We start from the raw sequence: 25,955 nt of genomic DNA, 5'->3' as shown, positions 1-25,955 counted from the left end.
GCCGTCAGCACAGACCGATGTGGGGCTCGAACCCACGAGCCATGAGATCATGACCTGAGCCAAAGTCAGATGCTCAACCAACTCAGCCACCCAGACGCCCCTAAAAAAACTTTTTTTGGATGTTTATTTATTTATTTTGAGAGGAATAACAAGCAGGGGAGGGGCAGAGAAAGAGGGAGACAGAGAATCCCAAGCAGGCTTTGCACCAACAACGTGAGCACAATTCAGGGTTTGATCTCATGAACCATGAGATGGTGACCCAAGCTGAAATCAAGAGTTGGTTGCTTAGCTGCCTGAGCCACCCAGGCACCCCAGGACATTTTTAAAAGGAAAAGCAATGTATCCATTACTTTACACTTATGCAAATTTTTGTTTTTGCTTTAGTTCATAGTTTTTTTTTTTTTTCTCATTAAAAATTGATTGGTGGGGCGCCTGGGTGGCTCAGTCGGTTAAGCGTCCAACTTCGGCTCAGGTCATGATCTCACGGTCTGTGGGTTTGAGTCCCGCGTCGGGCTCTGTGCTGACAGCTCAGAGCCTGGAGCCTGTTTCAGATTCTGTGTCTCCCTCTTTCTCTGACCCTCCCCTGTTCATGGTCTCTCTGTCTCAAAAATAAATCAATGTTTAAAAATAAATAAATAAATAAAAATTGGTTGGTATTAGTGATCATAGTGTATATAGGATTTTGTTTTCCTTTTTTTCTTTTGTTTTCATTTTTCTCTATTAGTATTTTATAATTTCTATGTTGCTATATATTCTTCACATTTATTGATTTTAGTGGTCCAAAATAGTCTATTAACTTGATTTATTGTAATTTGATCACCTACTTCCAGTTACTGAAAATTTTGACTCTTCAAAAATTATAAATATTACAGTCACCTTTGTTAATATATCTTTCAATTTATTGCTTTGGGATAAATTCCCAAGAATGGGATTACTGAGTCAAAGATTATTTTTTATTTATTTATTTATTTATTTATTTTTAAATTAATCTCTACACCCAACGTGGGGCTTGAATTCACAACCCTGAGATCAAGGGTTGCATGTTCCATCAACTGAGCCAACTAGGCGCCCAAAGAAGATGAGTTTTATTTATTTACTTTTTATTTCTTTTAAGAATATTATTATTTTTTTAAACTGAAGTATAGTTGATACACAATGTTATATTAGTTTCAGGTATACATAACTTAGTGATCGGCGATTGTACATGTTATACTATGCTCACCACCACAAATGTAGCTACCATCTGTCACCATATGATGCTATGAAAATACCATTGAGTAGATTTTGTATGCTGTACTTTTCTTCCTTAATCAGTCTGTGACCAAAAGCCTGTACCTCCCACTCCCATTCATACCTTTTTGCCTGTCTCAATCCATCTCCCCTCTGGCAGCCACCAGTTCTCTGCATTTAGGGATCTGTTTCTGCTTTTTGTTTTTTTTTTTAGATTCCACATATAAGTGAAATCATATGGTATTTGTCTTTAATATGATCATTTTTGACACTTAATATGTATTTGCCACATTACTTTACCAAAATATTGTATCAGTCTACAACAGCATAATGACTAAAGTCTGTCACTATTGAATTTTGACATTTCAAATATTTTTATTTTTGTAGTTAATTATTTTATTGAAGAGGTTGAACATTATCTCCATATTTTTTCAGTTAGAATTTCTTTAAGGTCATTATTATGAGAAAAGGTAGTTATAAATGCCTTTTTTAAAAAAATATTTTAAAATGTTTATTTTTGAGAGAGAGAGAGGCAGAGTGCGAGTGGGGGTGGGGCAGAGAGAGAAGGAGACAGAATCCAAAGCAGGTTCCAGGCTTCAAGCTGTCAACACAGAGCCTGATGCAGGGCTTGAACTCATGAATCACAAGATCGTGACCAGAGCCAGAGTCAGAAGCCTAACCAACTGAGCCACCCAGGTGCCCCCTAAGTGTTTTTCTTATGTTCAGAACATAAGAATCTCTGTTTCTCTCTCTCTTTAGTCTTTTTTTAAAATGTTTATTTGTTTGTTAGAAAGCATGTATGTGTGCGAACAGGGAAGGGGTAGAGAGAGGGATACAGAGGATCCAAAGCAGGCTCTGAGCTGTCAGCACAGAGCCGAATGGGGCTCAAACCCACAAACTGTGAGATCATGACCTGAGCCAAAGTTTGATGCTTAACCAACTGAGTCCCTCATGCGCCCCTTTCGTTTTAATCTTAAGAGAGAGTTTTGATAGGAATTTGAACAGGCCTGGAGTTTGAAATAAGCATAAGGTCAGCCTTAATTTTAGCCTCGTTGTTTTCCTAATGCATCTTAGATCTTGGCTTTATCATAATTCATGGCTCTCTTTTCTGTGATATATAGGTTTATGGTTTGCTGTCATGTAGGAGATGACACATGGGCTGAGGAATGAATATGGGCTTTAGAGTTAGACCTAAGTTTAAATGTTGTTTCCACCTTTTAATTTCTGAGTGACTCAGTAAGTATATTATTGTCTCTAAACTTTAGTTTCTTTTTTTATAAAACAAAGATAGTATAAACTGTCTTACACAGTTATTGGGAGAATTAAATAATATATATTAAGTGCTTTAGCATCTAATAAGTTTTCAGTATTAAAAAAAAATTTTTTTTAATGCTTATTTTTGAGAAAGAGATCAAGCACAACCGGGGGAGGGGCAGAGAAAGGGAGACACAGAGTCTGAAGCATTCTCCAGGTTTTGAGCTGTCAGCACAGAGCCCGATGCAGGGCTCAAACCCACGAAATGTGAGGTCATGATCTGAGCCGAAGTTGAACGCTTAACTGACTGAGCCACCCAGGCGCCCTTCAGTATTCATTTCTGTCCCTTTCCTGCAATTTCTACTCTTTTTTCTTCCATTGTCTATTTTTTAATTTTGCTATGTCTAAGTATGTTTATTTTTTTTAAGTTTATTTATTTTGAGAGAGATTGCGAATGGGGAAAAGGCAGAGAGAGGGAGAGAGAGAGAATCCCAAGCAGGCTCTGCGCTGTCAGCACAGATCCCCACATGGGTCTCAAACTCATAAACCATGAAATCATGACCTGAGCCCAAATCGAGGGTCAGATGGTTAACCGACTGAGATGCCCAGGCACCCCTGAAAGTATGTTTAAAGGTTGTAGTCACCCCTACTTAATAAATCTTTTCCTTTACATGGCATTTTTATATTGTTTAACAGTTTGGTACCCTTAGTGATCCAAATTTCCACATGGGAAGGAGTGGATCCTAATGTTTCCTGAAAACCAATCTTGTGTGAAGCCCTGCTTGGTGCTTAATAAATAAAGCCTAGCCCGTGTTATTTGTTTTTCATTGAAATGAAGGCTGTCAGCCATTTAGAACAGAGACAGATCTTCTGATATTTTGTTCTTTGCTGCACAGTGATACAACTAATTTATATTACAGTCTGATACCATTTGGTTTCCTTATTGAATTTCAGGGATGGAGAATTCTGGAAAGGTGGACATCTCTACCAAGGACCTTCTTCCTCATCAAGAATTGCGAATTAAGTCTGGTCTGGAGAAGGCTATTAAGCATAAGGACAAACTGTTAGAATTTGACAGAACTAGGTATGTGGTTAGAATAACAAATGCTAAGAAATAGAGTGGTCTACATATCCTGGCCATTAAAACATTATTCTGGAACTTGATACCTTTTTACAGTGAAGTATGAAAGATTCACAGCAAAAGAAGAGCTCTTCTACATAGGAGGCCTACATCTTGTTTTTGAATTCATGTTTGAGTAAGATAGGTTCCCATAAAGAGTATCTTACCCTGCAACATTTTTAAATTTTTGCCAGATGCCAGTACTAGTATACCGCCAGAAAGTTGATTTGGGTTGACAGAATTCCCCAGTTGTTTTCCTTGCAGCCATTCCTTCCATCAGTCACCGTATGTTAGAGTGCCTACCATGTGCAAACGACTGTGCTGGGCTCTGGAGGATCTATAAGAAATTGCTTCTGAAAGAGCATAGGTAGTGACATATCCTGGGAAGGCCTGGTTTACCCTTCCCCTTCCCGTTAACACTAAATTTGTTTTCTGATTTAATGATCAGTGTATTAAAATGTCCCTAAATTTAGGGCGGATAAGGTGGCTCAGTCAGTTGAGTGTCCAACTCTTGATGTCAGCTCAGGTCTTGATCTCAGGGTCATGAGTTCGAGCCCTCTGTTGGGCTCTGCCAGACGTGGAGCCTACTTAAAAAAAAAAAAAAAAAGTTCCTAAGTAGGCTTTTACACTCCTACACTTTTGTCATTTAGCCCATTGACTTCTCTGTAGGAGACAGTTTTATCAATTTGTTAGTTCATTTTTTCTTTCTCTTTCACCTTTTTCTTCTTTTAGACAAAATATGTATTGAAAGCCAGTTAGTGGTAAAAAATGTTTAAATAGGACTTATACATTCATTTCTCAAATGGCCATGTGGGAATCTGTGAGGGTCCTTGGAGAACCCTGAATCTCCTATGTATTGTAACTGACCTAGGAGTCTATTCCTGGCATTATAAGTTTTTGGTTAGACATACTTCCTCCTTCCAAACCCTTTGCTGTAAATCTGAGATACAACTTTGAAAGCTTTTTTTTTTTTTTTTTTAACGTTTATTTATTTTGAGACAGAGAGAGACAGAGCATGAACGGGGGAGGGTCAGAGAGAGAGGAGACACAGAATCTGAAACAGGCTCTAGGCTCTGAGCAGTCAGCACAGAGCCTGACGTGGGGCTCAAACTCACAGACAGTGAGATCGTGACCTGAGCTGAAGTCGGACGCCTAACCGACTGAGCCACCCAGGCGCCCCATAAAGCTTTTTTTTTTTTAAGTTTATTTATTTTTGAGATAGAGCAGGGGAGGGGCAGAGAGAGAAGGAGGGAGAGAATCCCAAGAAGGCTCCGTGTTGTCAGTGCAGAGCGTGACACTGGGCTCGAACTCAAGAACCGTGAGCTCATGACATGAGCCAAAATCCAGTCAGACACTGAATTGACTGAGCCACCCTGGAGACTTGAAAGCTATTTTTCTTTTTAATTTTTTTTTTTTTTTAATTTACACCCAAATTAGTTACCATATAGTACGACAATGATTTCAGGAGTAGATTCCTTAATGCCCCTTACCCATTTAGCCCATCCCCCCCCCCACAACCCCTCCAGTAACCCTTTGTTTGTTCTCCATAGTTAAGAGTCTCTTATGTTTTGTTCCCCTCTCTGTTTTTATATTATTTTTGTTTCCCTTCCCTTATGTTCATCTGTTTTGTCTCTTAAAGTCTTCATATGAATGAAGTCATATGATACTTGTCTTTCTCTGACTAATGAAAACTATTTCTGAAGTAAGCCCATCACAAGGTTTGTAACTCCTATTCACTCAATATTTATTATTATTATTATTTTAATGTTTATTTTTGAGAGAGAGAGAGAGAGACCACGTGTGTGTGAGTTGAGGAGGAGCAGAAAGGGGAGCCAGAGGACCTGAAATGGGCTCCACGTTGACAGCAGAGAGCCCAGTGTGGGGCTCGAACTCACAGACTGAGATCATGACCTGAGCCAAAGTTGGATGCTTAATCGACTGAGCTACCCAAGCACCCCTACTCTTAATCTTTTAAGTATCACTTCTAGCCCTAGTCAATAAAACTGTCATTAGAAGTAGAATTAGCAATGGAGTACATTTCTTGGTAAATAGAAACTAGAAAAGGGTCTCTCTCCACAGATATTGCTCCTTTTCTTGTGTGTTCCAGGATATTAGTTTCATTATTAGGTTCACATATAGGAGCAGGTTTCTCCTGAGCTCTCTGAAACTTCCCACTCTCAGTCTACTTTAAAACTTGTATAATTCCAGCCATGTCCTGAAAAGCTGAAATCAGTATATGAATCTGATTTCAGTATTTCCCTATGCCTTTGTATATCACTAATTTGTAATAATTAGGCATGGAGTCAATTGTGACTGGATTTGTGCATTTGGAGTAGTCAGTTAAGTTCTGTGAGCCCCACCCCAAGTTCATTATCTGTAGAATGAGAGAATTGGGTCATTAAAATTCCTTCTAGTTCTCAGTTTCTTTGTTGATATGATCTTAGAAATAGGTCTGATTGACATATCTTAGAATTTGATCCAGTGTTTTAGTGAGGGACAAGTGATAAGATTGGGGGGGCAAGGGGTAGAAACTGACATATAGTAGTAGTAGTGTAGTAGGATGTCCTAAGAGTAAGCCATGGGCCTTAAACTGTCCAGAATAGAACTCTTTAAGTTTCTAAGGGAAAGGCAGCAGTTGGGACTAGCAGGAATCGACTGGACCCCAGTTGTTGAGGGACTAGGATAGTGAGTAAGCTGCCAAGATATGAACTCAGATGCAGCAAAACCAGGTGATAACCCAGTTATGGCTGGACTAGTGAGAAAGAGTTAGAAGAACAATGGGTTGTGAGGCTGTGTCTTTTTCTGCCTGAAGGTGAGATTAGTTTTATGAGCTGAGCTAGGCCTGCTGTGGGGATAAGGTACATGCTGAAGCTGGGGACCAAGCAGAGCTTGACCTTATTATGGAACTTTTTTGGGCATCTGTGTTTGAGATACTTTTCAGGATAGCAAAGAGTAAACTGCCTTAAAACAGTTTTCCAGTAATCAAGTCCCTGTTTTGTCAACAGGTAACCCAATTGACATGTGTTCTCTTTATCTCCTTAGCATTCGAAGGACGCAAGTCATTGATGATGAGTCAGATTACTTTGCCAGTGATTCTAACCAGTGGTTGTCTAAAATTGAGCGGGAGACCCTGCAAAAACGTGAGGAGGAGCTGAGAGAATTTCGACATATGTCTCGGCTCTCTAAGAAAATCACCATTGACTTTGCAGGCAGGAAGATCGTGGAAGATGAAAATCCTCTAGCAGAGTATCACAGCAAGTAAGTGGGCAGCACCAGAAAGGGTCTGGGAGGGGGCATTTTGTCTAAAAAGGATTTGCCCCCTCTCGTGGATCTGTTATTTTTGTTGATTTTAAAAATAATACATTCATTTGGAATAGAAAAATGTAAGAGTGGCTAAGAAAATTTTGAAAATGAACAGTGAGGGTAACTTTTCCAGATAATTACTATAGTTTGATAAAAAACTTTTTAAACAATGAGGTGCCATTTGGGCATGGGAATGTAAAGGAATCCAGTACAAAACCTGCATTGTATGTGTTTGTGTGTATACATGTGTAAATTAGTAATTAAAGCAGGTAGCATTTCTAAATAATAAGGAAAGGGTTAAATACATGCTGGGATGATTGGCCACCAGCTTGGAAAAAATTGACATTCGATCTCTATTTCAAACCATACTGTGATAATAAGTTTGGCTAAATGGTTAAATGTAAAAGAGGTAAAAGGATCAGAAATAAAGAAATGCAGGAGAATATAGATACAGTCTTGGTGTAATAAAGTGTTTTTTTTTTTTTTAAGTTTGTTTATTTTTAGAGAGAGCATGCGTGCGTGTGTGGGCACAGGGAAATGGCAAAGAAAGGGAGAGACAGAGAATCCCAAGGAGGCCCTGTGCTGTCAGCACAGAGCCTGACTCAGGGACTCAGGGCTCCATCCCATGAACCATGAGACCATAACCTGACCTGAGATCAAGAGTCCAACACTTAGCTGTGTGAGCCACCCAGGCGTCCCATAGCTCTTTCTAAGCAAAATACACAACCCAGAAGACAAAAAGACGAGATGTCAAAAAAATGTTTTAATGTTATTTATTTTTTTGAGAGATAAAGAGTGTGAGTGGGGGAGGGGCAGAGAGAGAGGAAGACACAGAATCCGAAGCAGACTCCAGGCTCCAGGCTCCAGGCTCTAGGCTCCAGGCTCCAGGCTCTGAGCTGTCACCACAGAGCCCTATGCGAGGCTCTACTGCACAACTGTGAGATCATAACCTAAGCTGAAGTCGGAAGCTCAACCAATTTAGCCACCCAGGTACCCCTAAGACGAGATATTTTAAATAAAGTAAAAAAATGCTACCAAGCTGAGAGAACATTTTAAACATTTTTAAGTCAGAAGAGGAAGATCTATAGTATGTAAAGACCTGCAAATTAAAACAAAACATAACAAACAATCCAGTAGAAAGACGAGCGAAGCCTAAGGACCATTTACAGGTGAAGAAATACAAATGACCAATAGAAATTAAAAAAAAATTTTTTTTTAAATGTTTCTTTATTTTTGAGAGAGAGAGAGATAGTATAAGCAGGGGAGGGACAGAGAGAGAGGAAGACACAGAATCCAAAGGAGGCTCCAAGCTGTCAGCACAGAGCCTGATGCGGGGCTTGAGCTCACAGACCATGAGATCATGACCTGAGCTGAAGTCGGACACTTAACCGACTGGGCCACCCAGGCCTCCCGGCCAATAGAAATTAAAAAAAAATGTTCAACTACTGGGGCGCCTGGGTGGCTCAGTCGGTTGAGTGTCTGACTTCAGCTCAGGTCACGATCTCACAGCTTGTGAGTTCGAGCCATGTGTCAGGCTCTGTGCTGACACCTCAGAGCCTAGAGCCTGCTTCGGATTCTGTGTCTCCCTCTCTCTCTGCCCCTCCCCACTCGCATTCTGTCTCTCTCTCAAAAATAAATAAACATCAAAAAAAATTTTTTTTTAAAAGTTCAACTAGGGGCATATGGCTGGCTCAGTCAGAAGAGCATGTGACTCTTGATCTTGGGGTTGTGGGCTCAAGTCCCATCTTGGGTGTACAGATGACTTAAATAAAACTTTAAGCAATAAATAAATAAATAAAATGTTCAACTAGTTATAAGGGAAATGGAGATTTTAAAACAATGTATCATTAAATTGGCTGAAATAAAAAATACATATATACAAAATACTACATGCATAGTCTGTGAGTATAGGAAAATGAATATGCTCTCTTACTGTGGATGGGACTATTAAAATGGTACAGCCTCAATGCCAAGAGTAAACCCTAATGTAAATTATGGATTTTGGGTGACAATGTGTCAGTGTAGGTTGATTAATTTTAACAAATGTACTACTACTCAAGTGAGGAATGGCTGATAATGGCAAGGTATGGATGTGTGGAGTCAGGGAGCATATGAGAAATGTGTGAACCTTCTGTTCAGTTTTGCTGTGAACCTAAAACTGCCCTAAGAAATAAAGTCTCATGAAAAATTCCCATCATGGCCAATTTCAAGTTACCAACATGAAGTCACTGAACATAGAGTTCAGAGACATGTGTATTGGCTCCAGCATAGCACTGAAAAGAAAGCACAGGATCTTCCTGTTTTTTGTTTTGGAAATGGTGTCTGTATATCTGTCTCTCTCTTTCTCTCTCTCTTCCTCCCTCCCTCTCCACCCCCCTTTCTATTTCTTTCTCTCTCTTCCTCTCTCCCTTTCCCTCTCCACCCCCTTTCTCTCTCTCTCCCTTTCTGTCTCCCCCTCCATCCCCATCCCCTTCCCCTTCCCCTTCTCTTTCATTTTCTCCCTTCCCCTCATTCTCTCTCCCTCTCTCTTCCTCCTTCCCTCTTTGTCTCCCTCCCTCCCCATCCCTCCTTTCTCTTCTCATCCTCTCCCCACCCCTCTTTCTCTCTCTTTCTCTCCCCCCTTCCCCCCCCACCCCCACAATTGGATATTGGTAAACATAGTAATGCTTTCCACAAGGTTCAGTTTTGGCCTCCTCTTTCGGATCTGCCAAATCCATTGTAGAATTTTCCTAAACAAAGGTTGTCCTCTCCATAAAAGAAATTCTACCACTAGCTTCAAAATAATTGTTTGTTCTTACCTATTACGTATGTGATACGTAAACATAAAGAAAAAAAAGTAAAATTATTTTTTGGTGATGGGTTTAGGAATTTTTCTTTTTTTTCCCATAATTTGTATTTTCCAGTTATAAATTACCTTTATAATAACAAGTTATTTTTATGTTCAATAAAAAGTACATACAGCCCTTTAGAAGTTAAATTGGACAGTATCTCAAATTGTATCTTAAATTATGCATACTTTTTGACTTACCAGCTATAACCAGGTAGTAAGATACTAGTTTCTTCATCCCCTTCTCAACATTTAAAAAAAATATTTGCTCTTCTCACATATGAAAAATTGTATTTATTTTGTGAAAATTTTTATTTATATGTCTTTGCTTTGGTTGTATGCTGGTAAGTCTGAACATTCTAAAAATGTACTGATTAGCTACTTGTATTGCTTCTTGTATAGGTTCTAGAGTTGTAGGTACGTTTACCATTTATTATATTTCAAAATTATTTCCTTCTTCAGATCCCACTGTCCCCACCCTATTTTATTTAGACTCCCCTCTTCCCTCAAAATTCTTGGTTTTTTTCTTCTTTCTTTATCTCTCTCTTTCTTTTTTAGCTTTATACCTGTTGTGTTTCTGCTTTTTCCTTGGTTTGGAAATCTCTCCCACAATCTTTGCCTTTGAAATATCTACCTACTTGGTACAACACATGGGATTATAATAATAATCATTGTAATAACTCTCTCATAGTAGCACTACATCCTTCCATGTTTTGTTCATCATCTTCATAGCTATCTTAAACCTGCCATTTAGAGTCAAAGCTTCTTGAAGGCAAGAACCATGTTTTCCATACCTTATTTAAGTCGCCTTGCGTATAAAAGGTTCCTAACAAATATCTTTGGTCTTTTCTACTGGTAAAATCCTTTCATTATGTTGTGCCTCAGAATTATCATTATCCATAAACATTTGTCAAGCATCTGGCAGGGACATGGAGTATAGCAGTAGGTAATGTAGAGGTACTGGATAGAATAAGATACAGTTCCTCTAAGATCTGTGATCTCCTACTACCCTAGGATTAGTTCTACAGTCTTTAAATGGAAATCATCACATTCTTTTGTAAATTTAGAGCCAAAATAAATAGCAAACCATGGGCACAGGATAACATGGGATGTATCTGCTGTTTGTTTTTTAAAATATTTTTCAATATGTATTCATTTTTGAGAGAGAGAGAGACAGGGCATGAGTGGGGAGGGACAGAGAGGGAGACAAAGAATCCAAAGCAGGCTCCAGGCTCTGAGCTGTCAGCACAGAGCCCAATGTGGGTATTGAACCCACAAACCGTGATATCATGACCTGATCTCAACCTGAAGTTGGACCCTTAAGCGACTGAGCCACCCAGGCACCCCGATGACTATTTAAATAGTAGGTGCTATAGGACTTCAGAGAAAGGAGTAAGCACTTTTGTGCTGGGCCAGTAGAGGACCTTACTACAACTTCTGGACCTTGAAACAAGGATAGAATCTAGGTCAGCCTGGAGGAGTGGAGAGGGCCTCCTGAGTGTGCACAGGAGTAATGGAATGTGTTGAGTAAATAGGCAGCTATAGGATAAATACTCTGCTGTAGGTCAGACTATTTCTAGGCAGCTGTTCTAATGTTGGCATTTTTAGTAATCCTGTTAAACAGATGAATGATTGTAGTGTGCCCTACCTATTTTCTTAGTGTTCTGGAACTTTTACTAATTCATATTCCTTAGGGTTCTTGGAGTGAAGAGAAGGAAGTTGGTGATGGGGAGTAGGAAAGTTCATCCATGGACCCCTCTTTGAATTTCAAATTTTCTCATTGTTGAAGGATTTTATGTTGTGGTAAGTAAGGATATTCTGAGCATAGAACTTTACCAATTATTTCATCCTTTGGTTTGTCATCACAGACTAGATGAGACAATACAGGCAATTGCCAATGGAACCTTGAACCAACCACTCACCAAATTGGATAGATCTTCTGACGAGCCTTTGGGAGTTCTGGTGAATCCCAACCTGTACCAGTCCCCTCCCCAGGTTAGTGGACCTTTGCTGTAACTGGTAATGAGAGGAGTTTGGGCCCCAATATTTCTCCTTTCAAGTGTGCCTCTTTCATAGGCTTTAGATATCAGTGTGCTTTTTCAATACACCCACCGACCTTATTTTCTGTCCCCAGTTTTTTCCATTTTTTTGCAATACTTCTTACAAGTTGGCCTGTATTATCTTCTGAGTATTTCCCAAGAGAGGGTTTTGTTAAGTAAGAGATTGAGACAATAATCCCATGGTTCTTTTGTTGATGTTCTTTCTCTACCTTTTATAGAATATGAGTAGTCCCATAGAGTGGTGTTTTAAATTAATATGTTCATTGTTGTCATTCATTTTTCCATCATATCATTGAGCATCTATTATGTGCTATCATGATAGTAAGTGACAAACTGTATGTTGCTTCTATCCTCAAAGAACTCATAGACCAGTAGGGAGAAAAAAATCACATAAGCAGTTCTAATACAAATAGAGATATAAATAAAGTATGGTGGAAACCCAGAGAAGGGAAGTACCACTTCCAGTTGAGAATAAAAGAAGCTTTAATAGGGAAGCTACATTCATTAAAAGGAAATATCCAAGAAAATGGGTGTTTGGGGATGGTGGGGAAAAAAACATTCCAAGCAGACTGAAAACATTCCAAGCAGACTGAACTGTAGGAATAAAGCATGGGTACATGAAAGCATGGCCTGTATATTTATGGAAAAATGAATGTAGGCTGCATAGATAGTGGTTATCAAAGGGATTATCCTGAGAAACAGACTAAGGTTAGGTAGGTAGAACCAAATCACTAAAATGTTTAAATGTTTAGAAATTTTTCATATTTTTATTTTGTATATAAATGTGTGCCATAGAAGGTTCTTCCGCAAAGAGATGCAGTCAGAGCAGTGCTTTAAACAGCCTAACTGTAGGTACTTGTTCAGCACTTTACACATGCCAGCTTCTTTGCCAGGTGCTAGAAAATTAAAAGGTAAAGGCCCAGCTCCTATCCTTAAAGACTTAGTGGGGAAACATGTTTGAATACAAATAATTTGAATTCCTTAAGATAGTTGCATATAATACTATATGTTAATTCTACTTCAATTAAAAAAAAAGTGCAATGATAGACACATGTTGTGCATAGAGTAGGACTTCAGGAAAGTGTTCATAAACACTCTAGGAGTCACGAAAGAAATAGTGTTTGAGAGAAGACTTACAGGATGAATAACAATTTCCAAGGAGACAAATCTAGGGAGAAAATTCCAGGAAATTCATTTACAAAGGTTCAGCAGTTTAGGAGTATTGTAGGTTTGGTAGAACCAGAGGTAATTAAGTATTGTTAGAAGCTAAGATGAAAAAAAAAGTTGAGATGGACTAGTGGGTGTATTAGTTTCCTAGGGCAACCATAACAAAGTATCACAACTAGTTGGCTTAAGACAACAGCAATTTATTCTTTCACAGTTCCTTAACACCAAAATCAAGACGTTGGCAGGCCCACACATTCCCCGCAAAGGCTCTATAGGAGAATGCTTCCTTGCCTATTTGAGCTTCTCCTGGCCCCAGGCATCCCTTGGTTTATAGTGGGATCATTGAAATGTCTGCCTTCGTCTTCACATGGTCTTCTTCCCTGTTTTTGTCTATGTGTTCTTTTTTTTTCATAAGGACAGCAGTCATTGGATTTGGGGTCCACCCTAACCCAGTATGACCTAATCTTAATTTGATTACATCTGCAAAACTATTTCCACATAAGGTCACTTTCATGGGTTCTGGGTAGATGTAAATTTTAGGGGGGGATACTACTCAACCCAGAACAGTAGGCAGCATCTTACCATGAAAGGCCTTATGTCTCATGCTAAGGAGTTTGGTTTTATTTCAAAGTAGGCAAAGAGAAGTCCTTAAAGAATTTTAGTTGAAGATTGGCATGACTTCCATGCCTGTACAGAGATTCGAGGGAGGAGTAAGACTAAAGCAGGGAATTTGCTAAGGTTATTGCAGTAGTATATTGGGAAGCTGATGAGGGCCCAGGTTAGTGTAGTAACACTACTAGGACAGTAGAGAGTTACTTAAAGGCTAAAAATGTAGATGAGACCAGTTAGCAGGCTCTGTAATAATATCAGTGAAAGATAAGAGGTTAATTTGAGAAAGTGGATGTGGGAATAGAGAAACAGGTAATATAAACTATAACTGTAGTAGAGATAAAACAGTGAATGTGGACCTCAGAATTGTTCAAGTACCAACATGTTTATGAAATCACTTATTTCCCCTGTAATGGATGAGTCCTTCCTCTATATTCCCAGTTAAGGGCTTCTATCCCCAGGTAGTATTTACTTAATTTTGCTTTATATTTTGGTTAGCTATTTATGTGTTTTTCTTCTACTAGGATCATAAGTGCTTTGAAAGAAAGAACTGTACCCTTTTTATACTTGATGTGCTTTTTACATGGTCAAGTACTGAATAAATGTTTGTGTTTTTTTTAAGATATAAAGCAGTTGATTAGAGTCATAAAATTATATTACATTAAGATTCTTAAAGATCAATTTAGTCCAACCCCATCATTTTATAATTGAGAAAACTGAAACCTTTAGAGGTTAAATGATTGCTTAGAGTCTCTAAACTACCACTCTAGTTTTTTCCCCCTATAAATTATCAAACAAGTCAAAAAATTAAGACAACTAACCAAAAACTTCATCTTAATAAAGACCTTTTTTTTTTTTTTTTTTTTTTTTTTTTTTGCTTCAATTTTGAAGACTTTCAGTCTTCTTGTTCTGGAACAAACATGAATCTTTGTCATTCTGTGACAGAACTGCCAGGACACATCAGTTTTCTATATTACCATTGTCCTATAATTTTCTCTTCTCTTCATGTAATGGGGGGCTTGTTTCAGTAATTCTCCATCCTTTCTGTAAGAGACAGGTTGTTCCTTTCAGGGTAAGAGAGTATGTCTTGCATCCAACAATCATAACTACTGCCCCTGATAGCATCTGATTGGCTTTATCACGGTCCCAGCATATGACTCTGCCTTTAAGCACATGAAAGGTGTGTGGACCAAAATTTGGAACCTTCATTTAATGCAGTTATGTTGGGAAATTGTCCAGAATCCATTATGGATCATTAATAAGTTTACAGTAGAAGTAATTATAGACCTTATACCTGGTCTGCTTGTTGTATTTTTGCTGGAATTAGGAATCTACGTATGGAGATTTCAGCATTCTAATTATCTTTTAAGATAGGACCTTGTTATCATATCTACAACTCCTTCTGAATTTATACCTACACCTCTTATGTCCTTGTTTCAAACAAAGGTGGGATAAACTTTAAGAAAATGTGCCATGATTTCCTCATTGTTAACATTCATCTCATTTTGTATACCTACCCCCGGTTCTTGCCTTGTCAGACAGAACTGTATATTTGGTTTTTTTTTTGTGTAGTGGATAGACCAGACAGGTGCAGCCTCACAGAAGAAGGCTTTCCATTCAGGAGGATCGGAACTAGAATTGAACTCCTATCGGCACCAGTTGCGAATCCAGGACCAAGAATTTCAGGAAGGCTTTGATGGTGGCTGGTGCCTCTCTATGCATCAGCCCTGGGCTTCTCTGCTTGTCAGAGGGATCAAAAGGTAAGGACAGAAATGAATCTTGCCAGTGGAAGATTTTACAGTGACACAAACTTGATTTAGAATTATGGATTAGAATTCATTTTCCCCAATATAGTGACGATTTATAATACTCTTCAGCACATAGAACTTTAAGCAGTATATTCATGTTACTGATTTGGTAGTAGTGTTTTTACTGAATAGCTTAAAAAAAACCTGAGGTTAGAAAGGCTAAGGATCCTAGTCATAAAAAAGGAATAAAATACCAGTTTTTCCATCTTCAGAATGAAGTCTCTGGACAAAACTTCTCTTGGCTTTGCCTTTGGAATATAGTATTCAGCAACATTAATGGTTTGATCTTATTTGAAATGCAGTTTTTATGGCTATTTATTAATGTTTTTAAGACAACAGCCCAACTGTGTTTTTTTCTTTCATATATTTATGTACTAATCTGACTAATCATATGAAAAACTACTTGTCTAGAAAAATGGGGGATTTAAGAGTTAAGTCGCTTTATTACAAGGTTGAGTGGTTGTACCTATTCATGATGGTTAGAACTTAATGTTCTATGGTTTCGTGTTTCTTCTCAATTCAATTTTATTTTATTTTTTAATTTTTTTATTAAAAAATTTTTTTTAAGGTTTGTTTATTTTTGAGAAAGAGTGTGAACCAGGGAGGGACAGAGAGAGAGAGGGAGACACAGAATCTGAAGCAGGCTCCAGCCTCTGAGCTTCAGTGCAGGACCCTATCCCACAAACTGTGAGATCATAACCTGAGCTGAAGTCAGACACTTAACTGACTGAGCCACCCAGGTGCCCCTATTTTATTTTAAGTTTTTTATTTATTTTTGAGAGAGCTCAAGCGGGGGAGGGGCAGAGAGAAGGACAGAGGATCTGAAGCAGGCTCCGCACTGACAGCACCATGCCGGATGTGGGGCTTGAACTCACGAACCATGAGATCATGACCTGAGCTAAAGTTGGACGTTCAACCAACTAAGCCACCCAGGTGCCCCGCTTCTCAATTCAATTTTAAAAAATATTTTTTTCAGTGCATCTGGCTGGCTCAGTTGGTAGAGCATGTGACTCTTGATCTTGGGGTTGTAAGTTAGAGCCCCACGTTGGGTATAAAGTTACTTAAAAATAAAATCTTTAAAAAAAATAAAAAAAAATAGTTTGCTTTTATAAATATAAATAGAAAATTGGAAAATACGGTGAAGTAGCTAGAAAGAGAAAGATCGCCTATAATCCCACCACTTAGAAACACCTACTTTTAGAATTTTAGAGGGCTTATTTATATTTATTTTCCTGTGCTGTTATATAGTGAGGTAATAAAATATATTTAGTATTTTACTTCTTTCACTTATCATTACAACATACTCGCTTTCCCTTTTTTTCCAGTTTTAATACAATGTAATTAACAAATAACATTGTATTAGTTTAAGGTATCAACATAATGATTTGATATATGTATATATTTTTAAATGGCTGCCTCAGTAAGTTTAGTTAATATCCTTTACCTCACATAGTCACAAATTTTTTGTTTCTTGTTGTGAGAACTTTTAAGATCTATTCCCTTAGCAGCTTTTAAATATACAGCACAATATTGTTAACTATAGTCACCATGCTGTACATTACTTCCGCAGGACTTACTTATCTAATGCCTCAAAGTTTTGACTATTTTTACCCATTTACCTCTGGCAACCACCACTATTTTCTATCTATGAGTTTGTGTTTTTTCAGATTCTGCATATAAGTGAGATCATACAGTATTTGTCTTTTTGTCTGATTTGGCACAATGCCATCAAGGTCTGTTGTAAATAAAATGGCAGGATTTCCTTTATTTTTATGGGTGAATAATATTCCATTATGTATATATACCACATTTTCTTGATCCATTCATCCATCAGTGGGCATTTGGTTGTTTCCATATCTTGGCTATTATAAATAATATTGCAGTGAATTTGAAGATGCAGATATCTTTTTGTTCCTTTTTATTTTATCTATTAGAATTTACTATGCCTGACAGTGTCCTAACTCATAACAGTAGTAATATACTTAAATAAATTTTTACAGTTCTAAAAGCAGCAGTAGCTCTATAAAATAGATAAGGCCAGTATTATTACAGTCTTGCACAAATGAGGACACTTACGTAAGGACACTTTATAGATAAAGTAGCTTTCTCTGAATTAAAAGCTAGTTAGTGGCAGAGATGGAACTTAAGTTCAAGTTTTTAGTGGTTTTTTCCAGTCTTACTGTGTAAGTTTCAGTCATTTGTCTTCTGAAAGAAAATTTTTTATTGGCATTTAGTATCAATCATTTCTACTTTGGTGTATTCATTATTAGCTGTGATTTCCTTCTTTCATTACGGTGCATTGTCATTTTTCTCCCTTCTTGAAGGTTAGGTCTTCTTGCTTTGGTTTGTAATTGCTTTTTAGTTCATGTGTGTGATGCCATTAGAACAAATGCATGTGAATCTGCTTCTGCTCCAGGGCAACTAGACCCTCAGGTATCTGTTCTTACTCAGTTTTCTACAATTTGGGTGTCTTTTCCCTCTTCCAAAGCAGAAAACTAAACAGCTCGCTTTCTGCTGAGAGAATCAGAATGTTTACATTTCTCTCCTGTTTTGGATCTATATTCTTCAGATTTTGTTACTGAAAAGAACAGATGAGCAACATCCAGCTCACAATCATGAATCCCACAGAAATAAAATGAATGATTCTGCCACATTTGTGAGACCATTTTCCCAATAACCCTTCAGATTATTTGGTGTGGAGGGAAGAACGATACTGATTAGTTCTTCATTTTTTGATCACCTGCTATGTATGTGCCTGGCACTATTTCAGTTCATCTATATTGGAAAATGAAGGATAGGAGAAATTCCGTATTTCCCATTGTAAGAATAGTGTAATAGCAGTATATTATCAAGGTATTTTATTTGATTGGAAAAGAGAAACATCCTTTTTTTTTCTTTTTACTTATTTATTTTTTGAGTATAGTTGACACACAATGTTACATTAGTTGCAGGTAGACAGCTTAGTGATTTGACAAGTTTATATACATTATGCTGTGTTCACCATAAGTATAGCTACCATCTGTCCCGTTACATTGCTATTATAATATCATTTTATTCGTTATGCTGTGCTTTTTATTACCATGACTTAACTCATTCTATAACTGGAGTCCTGTATCTCCCTTTCTCCTTCACTCATTTTGCCCAACATCCCATCCCCCAGGAATATCTTTTTGTAATCCTTGGAGAGTAATTAAGTTCTCTTGGATGCATTGTTATTCCACCTAAAGATTCTTTCAAACTAGTCAAGTTGTTTAATTATTTACAAAGAACATAATCCTTTATAAAATACTTAGAAAATATAAATGAATATGGTTGCAATTTAAAGAGTGAAGATGATAAACATTTTTATTTACTTAAATTCTATAAAGTGACAACTATAAAAGTACTATTCTTAGAGATTTGTGTGTTGGTGAAGATTTTTCTGTTAGGTTAGAAAACAATTAACAAATCTTCCAAGAAAAAGTTAGCCTGTGACTCAAAGAACATCAAGGATTTCCTTTTTGTGGAACAGTTTGGATGCCTTAAAAGTGTAAGATTTAAATGGTGGAAGTCACAAGGCTAGTGAAAGATACAAGTCTGACTTACAGAGATGGAGTTAAAAATAGGACCTGAAAGAGATCATTGTCTTTATTCTGATGATAGGAAAAGCTAGAGAACAGGGTTCATACTCCATTTAAGGGTATTGTGTTATAATTATGTTTTTCACACAAAATACCCCTCTTTGTGAGATATCTTCTATAGATCTCTTGGTTTAGCCGGGTGATTTGCTATATTAGATGAGATCCTCTGGGACACTAGAATTTAGATCCTTTCTACTAAATTTGTAATTTTTTTAAGGGTGGAGGGCAGAAGTTGGTACACTCCTCACAGAGGACGTCTTTGGATAGCAGCCACAGCCAAAAGACCCTCCCCTCAAGAAGTCTCAGAACTCCAGACTACATATCGTCTTCTTCGTGGGAAAGGTGACAGACATATATTCTCCATTCAGTATTACTTGATGGAAAGGAAAGAAGTTCATCTTCTTTCACCCCCTTCCTCCTCTGACTTTTTTTTTTTTTTTTTGGGAGAGGGAAGTAGATGAGAGGGACTTTAATCTTTGTGTACGTTTGTTTGTTTAGTGGCAAACCTGGGCACATGTTCAAAGCATTCATTCATCAAACAGTGCAAATAAAAATATTAGTTCCCAGGGCGCATGGCTGGCTCAGTCAGTTAAGCATCTGACTCTTGATTTCAGCTCAGGTCATGATCTCACCGTTCGTGGGTTCAGCCCCCACATCGGGCTCTGCTCTGGCAGCGACTAGCCTGCTTGGCATTCTTTCTGTCTCTCCCTTTCTCTCTGCCCTCCCTTGCTCACACCTGCTGTCTCTCTCTTTCAAAATAAATAAATAAACATTAAAAAATACGCCTATCAGTTCCCAAGACCAGAAATCAACCAACTAGTTTTAATTTAAGAATATTTTCTTTTTTAAAAAATTTTTAACTGTGAGAGTATAATGACTTTTATAAACTTTGGGATCTTTAGATTGGGAAGAACAACCACAATAAGAATTTTTTGAGGGGACTGACCCAAATAAACATCTGCTATGGGATTTGGACAGGTCAGAGTTGGTTGACTTAACCATTATATTTTGGGAATTACCCCCAAGCACATCATATTTGGATCCAAAAAAACTGTTTCTGACTCTTAGATGTCTTGTTTTTCTTCCTCTTACCTAACTCATACACTTGCTTTGAAGGTAGAATGAGAGGATGATTATAGAACTACCTTTAAAAGTTTTAAGGAAACCAAAACTTGAGGAATCAAAGGTGCTTGTTTCCTTAAAAGCACAATGTTTTGACTGATATGACTAGCTTGTTTTAAATTTATGTTCTGTCATTCTTTTTTTTGCTCTCTCTCTCCCCCCCTGTGTTCTGTCATTCTTAAATGTTTTACTACACTTTTTGGTTTTTCTCTTCACAGCTGTAGCTTGTTTCCAAAACCCATCGCCACCAAACTCCAGGTTAATCCAATTGAGTATAGGTGGAATGATTTTTTTTGGAGTGAAGTTGTAGGGTCCTTGAACTTTTTTTGGAGTGAAGTTGTAGGGTCCTTGAACTTTGATGGTGTAAGGGTAATTTTTTTTATAGCTTAGAATGTAGATAGTGGACTATGCCAGACACTCACTAAATTTGTTGCTAAAATGCAAACACTTGTGCTAAATAAAAACCTCATTGTTTTTCTGTGTCTACAGTAGGTAATAGAGATAGTGATTTGTTCAGAATTGGAAACAGATTTGTGAGTTTCAGGGGAACAAAAAGGAGATATAGCTGATGCTTCTCTTATTCTTGATTCAGATGTGGAATTTCCCAACGACTATCCATCAGGTTGTCTTCTGGGCTGTGTGGACCTCATTGACTGCTTGTCCCAGAAGCAGTTTAAGGAACAGGTGGGTAAAGTATACTTCTCTTGGACACATGCTTAGTTTGCCACCATAGTTGACTTGTAAATCCTTCAATACAGAATATCGTGCTGATAGTAAGGTGATAGCAACTGAATTTAGACATGTGAGGATAATCTTTTCATAGGGAAATACTGGACAGATACAAGACCAGTGCAGAAACAGAAAAACTGGTGATTGTTCTGGTTTCTAATACATGTACATTTCTGCATAAAAAGCTATTTCCCCAGTCAGGCTAACAAATAAAGAGTCCTCACCTTTCATAAAACTTTGCTGCTTTTGGTAAAGAAACCCTCCATTATCCTTTGAATTGTTTCAATTAGGTGGTGAGGATGATAGGATTTGTTATTATTGTGGAAGATTTGGTTCAAGCCAGAGAATTCATGATAGGCAGGTAAGTTTGAATTCTGATTTCTGATTGCCTGGACTGTGCCATATTTGGGGAGTGTATATGCGAGGGAGTATGTGCACACATGTGTAGGTATGTATTTTTATTTCTTTTGATCATTGAAGGTTGAACTGACATAACTAGATTTCATTTTTGAGCAGCAGAGGGAGCCGAAAGACTTTAGCTTCATTGGAGAACGCCTGAAATTTTAGAGCTGTATGTTTAGACTCAGACTAGCAGAATCCAAAATGGCAAAGTCTATCCTTGAAGCCTGTAGAGTCTTACCTAACAGTATGGTTTTCCTGTACTTTCAACAATTGCTTTAGGCAACCACTGTACTTAGGAAAATGTTTTTCAGCTTGATTTTTCTCAGTAAACCCTTTGTTTTCCAGATCTATTTGCCTTTTGATAACATTATTACTGTTGTAAAAACTCCTATTAGGGAGCCTGGGTGGTTCAGTCAGTTGAGCGTCTGACTCTTGATTTTGGCTTAGGTCATGATCTCGCAGTTTGTGGGCTTGAGCCCCGCATCAGGCTCTGCTCTGACGGGGTTCTGCGCTGGCAGTGTGGATCCTGCTTGGGATTTCTTTCCTGTCTCTGCCCCTCTCCTGCTTGTGAGCTCATGCAAGCGCACATGCTCACGCTCTCTCTCTCTCTCTCTCTCTCTCTCTCTTTCTAAATAAGTAAATAAATAAATAACTTAAAAAACCAACCTGATCCTATCTATGTTACCCTCTCTACCCTTTCCTCACAGATTTTAGCCAGTAATTATCCCTCTAGTTTTCTTTCATTTTCTTGTGGATTATCTCCTTAGCTCTTCTCTGATTACTTTATGTATAGGAGTACAATGCATGCATTTTGGCATGGATTTGACCCCTAGCCTTTTGTTCTGAACCTTACTACCTAATTCAGACCTAGGCAAAACCATGGACATGTGGAGACCCTTTTTTCCACACCGTTGTACCTGTGCTTCCATGGGCCTTTTGCCCATTTCCCCAGTATCTTCTTTCCTCTCTTTCCCCTTTTTTTTTCAGTCTAGAAGTAACAGTTATAAAAATTGCTTACATTGGTGTAGGCCTTATAGTTTTAAAGACTGTCACAGGCATTAATAGCTTAGGATGAGTTAATATGTTATCAGTATATTTTCTTCATAGGATATCTGCATTCTTAAAGGGAAATCAGGGTACCTGGTGGCTCAGTTGGTTGAGCGTCCAGCTCTTGGTTTGAGCTCAGGTCATGATTTCATGGTTCATGGGTTCAGGCCCCACACTGGGATTCTCTCTCTGCTGCTCCCTTGCTTGCACGTGTGCGCACATGCTTGCTCTCTCTCTCTTTCTCTTAAAATAAATAAACCTATTTTTAAAAGTTAAAAAAATTTAAAAAGGGGAATCTGGAGCATCTGGTATGTGGGTGGTGGGGTTTGGCAAAGGGCCTTCCTTTATTTTTTTATTTGTCCATCAAGCAAACCACCATCTGATACAAGGTCAAATGATTTCAATCACTAGACAGCCAGTCTTCTTCCTTCCACAAAATGTGTAGAGAAGGGTAGGAAACAGTAATCCTAGTCTGTGTAGTACAGCAAGCTTATGGGAGTTAGAAATCTAATTGACAAATCTTTTTTGGTTTCTCATGGATGCTTCTCTTTCAGGTCAGCATGATACTCCTCCTTGAGCTTAGATTCTGTCTTTTATCCTGAGGATGCTGAGGGCAGCACATAGAAATGTAGGAATCCTTCCATATGTTCCCAGCTGGAGGTCCTGGCAACTCTCCTTATGAGTTTCTCTGGTATATGTCATTAGAATATCTCCAAATGCCAGAAGCCAGTAGGCTTCATCAAATAGGAATCCCTTACTCATTTTCCCTATGGTCAGCTTTTCTGGGGCTTTTCCCCACTGTTTCTTTTCTTTGGGGGTAGCTCATGAATGTATGCAGAATTGATATTAGTCTTATTTGGGGATTATTTATTAGATAAAGATCTTTTAAAAGTTGTAGCTTTGGTATTTGGCTGCCTTTCGGAAAATGTCTCAAGCGTCTTTGCTAATCTACCTGTCTTTGAGCTGTGGTTCTGTGGTGTTAGTAATGTGATTGCCTAGTCTGTTTTACAAACCTTACTCTCATTACTGTAAGAATGAGTTGAAAGTTTAGGAATAATAGCCCTAGACTAGCATTTCCCAAACTCTTCCATGTATAGGTGTTCTCTGGGGAAATAAAAATAGGGGGAGGTGGTTCTGAATGGACACATACATTTGGAAAATGTATTTGTATCAGACAAATGTGTTTGTTTACTGTAGACCTTCTCAGAGACCTTAATACGCTAGTGTGCATTATGACTGTCTGATACAACTGTCTGTTACGTCTAATGGATACAACATACAGTGTTAAACTTTTCGACCATAAATCCCCTCCCCGTACCTCATACACACTACCTACTTTCATACTGCATAACTGGTATCTTGTATATACAGCTAAGAAAGTGCTAGCCTAAGTATGTTTGGTTTTCTTTTATTGTCATAGGTCATCTCACTGAGGGAGAATCATACAGAAAACAATTTCTTGACCTATGTCTTCTTTCTGCACCTTTACACTCATTTTTCATTACCCAGCTGAATGACATTTTCTTTGAAAACCAATGTAGATCTAGTAGTTTTTATTTCAACTGAAACTAATCTCATGTGTGGCTTGGACCACATTTTACTTCTCCATCTTGTTCCTTTTTCCTTCCCCAAAGAAACTCAGTAACTTACTTCCTGACCTCACATTCTTGGCCTTTCTTTGATAAGTTAAAATATACTAAGCCCTCACTATTTTTGGCATAATGTGATCGTTTAGTCTCTTTAAAAAAAAGTTTTATTAGAGGTTGTTTAAAATCAAGTACACTATACTTTAAGTGATTTTTTAAAATATGTGCTTAAAATGCTTTGCCCTGAGCTAAGAACTCGTCTTCATTTTATCTTCTAAGAGTAGTATGGCTGGCATGGCCAATTTGTGCCAGAAGAAAATCCCACTAGACCCCCAGCCCTCTGAGTAATGGCAGGGAATCAACCTAGACAAGACAAGAATGATGCAGCAAAGGCTCTGGGCTCAACTCAGGAGAGAAAGGTAGATGAGAGCCATCTAGTTACAACTTCTCCTGTATTCCCCTGGAAGGAGCCCATGCAGTTTGCCAGCACTTTATCTGCCAGCAGCAGATGTAAGCTCTCAAAAACAGCAGGGAGGATGTTGACTGCAACAATGCATCAAGGCTGTGGTTTGTAACCTCAATAGTAAGGCAGTTAAAACTCTTTTTTTTTCTTTTAACAAAGACATTTTGATTGCCAAATCCATAACCATTAGCAGCTGTGGTTTGAACAGTTCTCTAGACCTAACAAGTTTTCAAACAGAAAGTTGAGTTGGTGGCTTTTGTTTCTACTTGTCTATGTTGTGTTTGGGCTATTTATATCTCTGCCTTCAATAGAAAATCTGATTTGTCTGAAATCTCCAAGGTCATTGATTATTCCATTTCTTCTGACTAAATCCATTCCTCTCCTGCCAGTTTACTGACCCTTCAGTCCGTTTGATCTTATGGCTTTTATAATAGCTAAGACCTATCTTTAAAGAGTTATGCTGAAGCAGTTCTGCTGGGTACCTATATAACTGACATTAGCAATAGAATTGAAGTCTTCATTGGGGTAGAGAGTATTATTTGGTCCTTCTCCTATAAGGGTATCCAAGCAATACAGATCATCAGGAAGGTTTGCAAAAATCATGTGTGGAAATCATCATCTTCTATCATCAATCAATGGATTGTCTGTAGGTCTGAGAGGTGAGAAATTAGAGAATGAAGGAATAGTTAGTATTCAACCCAGATAACAGCCTTAAAAATGCAGTATCCCTAAAGTTTCTTTTTCTTTTTCTTTTTCTTTTTCTTTTTCTTTTAAAGTAAGTTCTGTGCCCAGCATGGGGCTTGAACTCACAACCCCAAGATCAAAAGTCACATTCTTTACTGGCTGAGCCAGCCAGGCACCCCCACAAACTTTCTTTCTTTCTTTCTTTCTTTCTTTCTTTCTTTCTTTCTTTCTTTCTATGTATGTATGTATGTATGTATGTATGTATGTATGTTTATTCATTATTGAGAGACAGACACAGAGCTCGAGCATGGGAGGGGCACAGAGAAGGGGAGACAAAGAATCCAAAGCAGGCTCCAGGCTCCGAGCTGCCAGCACAGAGTTCGATGCGGGGCTCGAACTCACAAACGGCAAGATCATGACCTGAGTCGAAGTTGGACGCCCAACCGAGTGAGCTACCCAGGTGCCCCTACTTTCTTTTAAAATATGTGAAAATGTCCTCTGTCATACTGAGAAAACCTGCATATTTATAGACCTAAAATGTGGATTTCTAAGGGATCATGAGGGCTGTGTCAGAGACCCAACAAAGAGGGGAACTGTGTGTCTGCCACAACTAGCCTAACCCTAGGCTGTTCTTTAAAAGTACAGCTTACTTGAGTGAAACAGGGAACATATTTTCAGAATTCTCATGAAGACTAGAATATTTACTGGAATTTCTAGGTCAGAGCAGACTATCTTTAAAGTTGTTTTGTAATCTGGGTGTCAAATGCCTACTTGCTGAGTTGAGCACAACCATGTATATTTTTTTATATTCCAGAAAGCATTTTGCTTTCCTTTGTACTTATCCCGAAAAGAGGAGGGGAACGTTAACACTTGTCTATACATTTATGTAAATTCTTTAATGTTTTTACCTTTTCATCTGAAAAC

At 38.1% G+C, this 25,955-nt stretch overlaps 1 protein-coding gene across 6 annotated transcripts in view; it reads left to right on the top strand.

Annotated features, from left to right (window-relative positions):
* The window catches only part of TRIP4 (thyroid hormone receptor interactor 4), an 83,321-nt gene that overhangs the window by 39,155 nt on the left and 18,211 nt on the right, over positions 1-25,955 (top strand). For all 6 annotated transcript variants that reach the window (XM_042988647.1, XM_042988646.1, XM_042988645.1 and 3 more), the window contains 6 exons: positions 3,439-3,568; positions 6,647-6,862; positions 11,603-11,729; positions 15,143-15,330; positions 19,216-19,340; positions 20,713-20,804. In XM_042988647.1, coding sequence (XP_042844581.1) covers positions 3,439-3,568; positions 6,647-6,862; positions 11,603-11,729; positions 15,143-15,330; positions 19,216-19,340; positions 20,713-20,804 — 878 coding nt within the window. The remainder of the gene's footprint in view (positions 1-3,438; positions 3,569-6,646; positions 6,863-11,602; positions 11,730-15,142; positions 15,331-19,215; positions 19,341-20,712; positions 20,805-25,955) is intronic.

Source organism: Panthera tigris, chromosome B3, assembly GCF_018350195.1.
Source record: "Panthera tigris isolate Pti1 chromosome B3, P.tigris_Pti1_mat1.1, whole genome shotgun sequence".
In the NCBI taxonomy this organism is placed as follows: domain Eukaryota; kingdom Metazoa; phylum Chordata; class Mammalia; order Carnivora; family Felidae; genus Panthera; species Panthera tigris.
The sequence above is the reverse complement of the archived record's forward strand: the minus strand, read 5'-3'. Positions and strand labels throughout refer to the sequence as shown.